The sequence below is a fragment of the Gavialis gangeticus genome, unplaced genomic scaffold, assembly GCF_001723915.1.
Source record: "Gavialis gangeticus isolate Ggan-Ray unplaced genomic scaffold, GavGan_comp1, whole genome shotgun sequence".
Taxonomy (NCBI): Eukaryota; Metazoa; Chordata; order Crocodylia; family Gavialidae; genus Gavialis; species Gavialis gangeticus.
Genome location: NW_017728996.1, coordinates 9,495,315 through 9,497,650, shown reverse-complemented (window position 1 = coordinate 9,497,650; position 2,336 = coordinate 9,495,315). Strand labels below are relative to the sequence as shown.

General features: G+C 48.8%; 1 protein-coding gene across 3 annotated transcripts in view; it reads left to right on the top strand.

The window, feature by feature from the left end:
- The window catches only part of LRRC28 (leucine rich repeat containing 28), a 96,105-nt gene that overhangs the window by 9,196 nt on the left and 84,573 nt on the right, over nucleotides 1-2,336 (top strand). The window contains exon 2 of one of the 3 annotated variants that reach the window (XM_019504014.1): nucleotides 1,948-2,005. The exons of the other annotated variants lie outside the window; for them this stretch is intronic. Coding sequence (XP_019359559.1) covers nucleotides 1,976-2,005 — 30 coding nt within the window. The 5' untranslated portion in view covers nucleotides 1,948-1,975. The remainder of the gene's footprint in view (nucleotides 1-1,947; nucleotides 2,006-2,336) is intronic. 3 annotated transcript variants of the gene reach the window in all.

Below are 2,336 nucleotides of genomic sequence, written 5' to 3'. Positions count from 1 at the left end.
CTGTCTTTTGGCTTCTGCTTCGTGCCCTGGGAGAGAAAAGCCAGGCTGCCTTGACTACACCTGTGGCTGGAAGTAGAGCTGAGCAGCATGCATTTGGAAGGGGAGTAGGCTGCCTCTGCAGCAGGGGGGAAACCCAGGAGGACTTCCCCCACTAGTGGTGTGCAGCCTGGGGTTTTGCTGCCCAAAGTTAGACAGCCCTGATATAGACTGATTTAGTCCTGCTGGCCAGTTCATTCAGGAACAACCTGTTTGCACTTGTATAGGACTTGGTACATTGTTACTGAGAGCATCTTGATTCTAATATAGCGGTTCTAAAATGTTTTGGACTCAGAGTATTTCTGAATTTAGTAGCACCCCATTTCATAACTGTTTAAAAAAGGAAACAGTAGTAACATGTGTATGATGTACATGGAAACTTTTTTTTCTGAAATTCCTTGGCCTTAGATTATATCTCTTAAGAAAATGGAAACGAGGTGGAAACACTAATGGTCAGGCAATATTACAGTTGTGAAGTTATGGAAACACAAGAAGTCAGAAAAGAAACGCATGTTTGGGTCACAGCCCTACGGATGGGTACAGTGGTCTGACTACAGGAGAGCAAGGAAGGCTTTTGTAGCACACTAGTGAAAAACTGAAACTTCTTTTCCTTACCAGCAGAGCTCCTGTTGTCTCCCTCTTGGATTGGCAGCAGCATGTTCTCTCATACGTTGTTCAGAAAGGGAAACACTGGCTGTAAGACCCCAATTAAAGCCCCTTTTCCTGTAGGTTGGATGCAGGGTCTGACTACTGGAGACAGCTTGGGGTAGTGCAAGTACTCTTAGTCTGTTCTCTACTTTGCCGGTTCAGCTTAGGCCAGGGGTTCCCAACCTTTTTATGCTGAGGACCAGCAAACTGGACCAGCAGTGACCAGTATATTGCAGGCAGGCAGCCAACCCTTTTTTATACTCAGTATAAAAAGGGTTGGGTGGTGGTCCACAGCATGCCAGTTGCTTCCAGTCTGCAATTTGCCGGTCCACAGTTACTTCTGGTCCAGCAGCCAACCCCTTGCAGCCTGGTATTGGGCCATGGCCCAGGGGTTAGGAACCCCTGGCTTAAGCAAGCTGCCCAGTGCTCCCTAAGCACCTGCTCTGTGCCTGCTTCCAACCCAGCCCTAGTCTCTGTACCCTCCCCGCTACTCACTGCAGCTCTTCCAACTCCCTGCACTGCTCCTCTGCAAGCAGCTTCTGTTTGTTCGTCATCAAGCTTATGCTCCCCTGACCTCTCTGCAGGCATAGGGGGCTGGTTTTACCAGCCTCTCTCTATCATGAGTGGCTTCTCAAGACCCTGGTGCAAGACAGTGACAAGTCGCACTGAAGCACTTCTGGGAGGATGCACACACCCATGGCACCCTCAGACATATGTTGTGGCACACCAGGGTGCTGCATCGTCCTGGTTGAGAATCACTGGTTTAGCAGCAGCCTTGATGTTGATGGGACCTCTTGTCGGCCCAGGGGAGGCTAATAGCATAGTACTGAAAGCAGTTGAGATGGACCAGAATAGTGGTGCTCAACTTTCCAGCCCTGTGGCCTGGGTGAGTAGTGCAGAGCCACTCCATGAGCTGGATACTGTGGGTGAGGTTGGTCTGCAGGTTGGAATCAGCCTGGGGTTTTTGCGTGGGATCCATCTGTAAATGTAATCTGGTGTGCTAGCTCTGTCCTGTGCACCAGATTGGGATGTAGAGCAGTCCTGTCCACCAGATCTGACCCTGGAAACTGGCTCTAGAAGCTGCAGCAATCAGTGCTGCTACCACTCCCCTGTTGCCAGATTTCCAGATGTGTGATGAGTCAGTCCTACAGGCCAGTTTCAGGCCATGATCCAGAGGTTGAGTGCCATGGGGCTAAAAGAATCAACTGCTTGCCTCATATTGGGCAGTTTTTTAATTTCTTGAGTCTTCTATATCCAGCTTAGAGTGAAATCTCAACATAAAGGAGCAAGAATGGCTAGTTATTCACTGCAATGTATGAACGTTAGTGGCTCAAACTTACGGTGTTTGGGTAATTTTAAATGTTGATAATTATTAGGGCAGTGCAAAGCTTCAGTAGCCGATTTGATTGGGAGGAGATTCAGCCTGATTCGGCAGTCGAATCGCTGAATCCGAATTGAATTGGGAGACCCGTTAAAAGGTCCAAATTGAATTGGAAGCCTCTGAATACATTCAGAGAGATTTGGAGCTTCGGAAGGCTTGCAGCAAACAGAAACTAGGAATAGGGAGGGGGATGGGTTGATCTTCCATACAGGCAGTCCTCGACTTATGACAGTAAGTCTGTTATGGTGGGCAGAGGGGGGAGGGAAGAGGT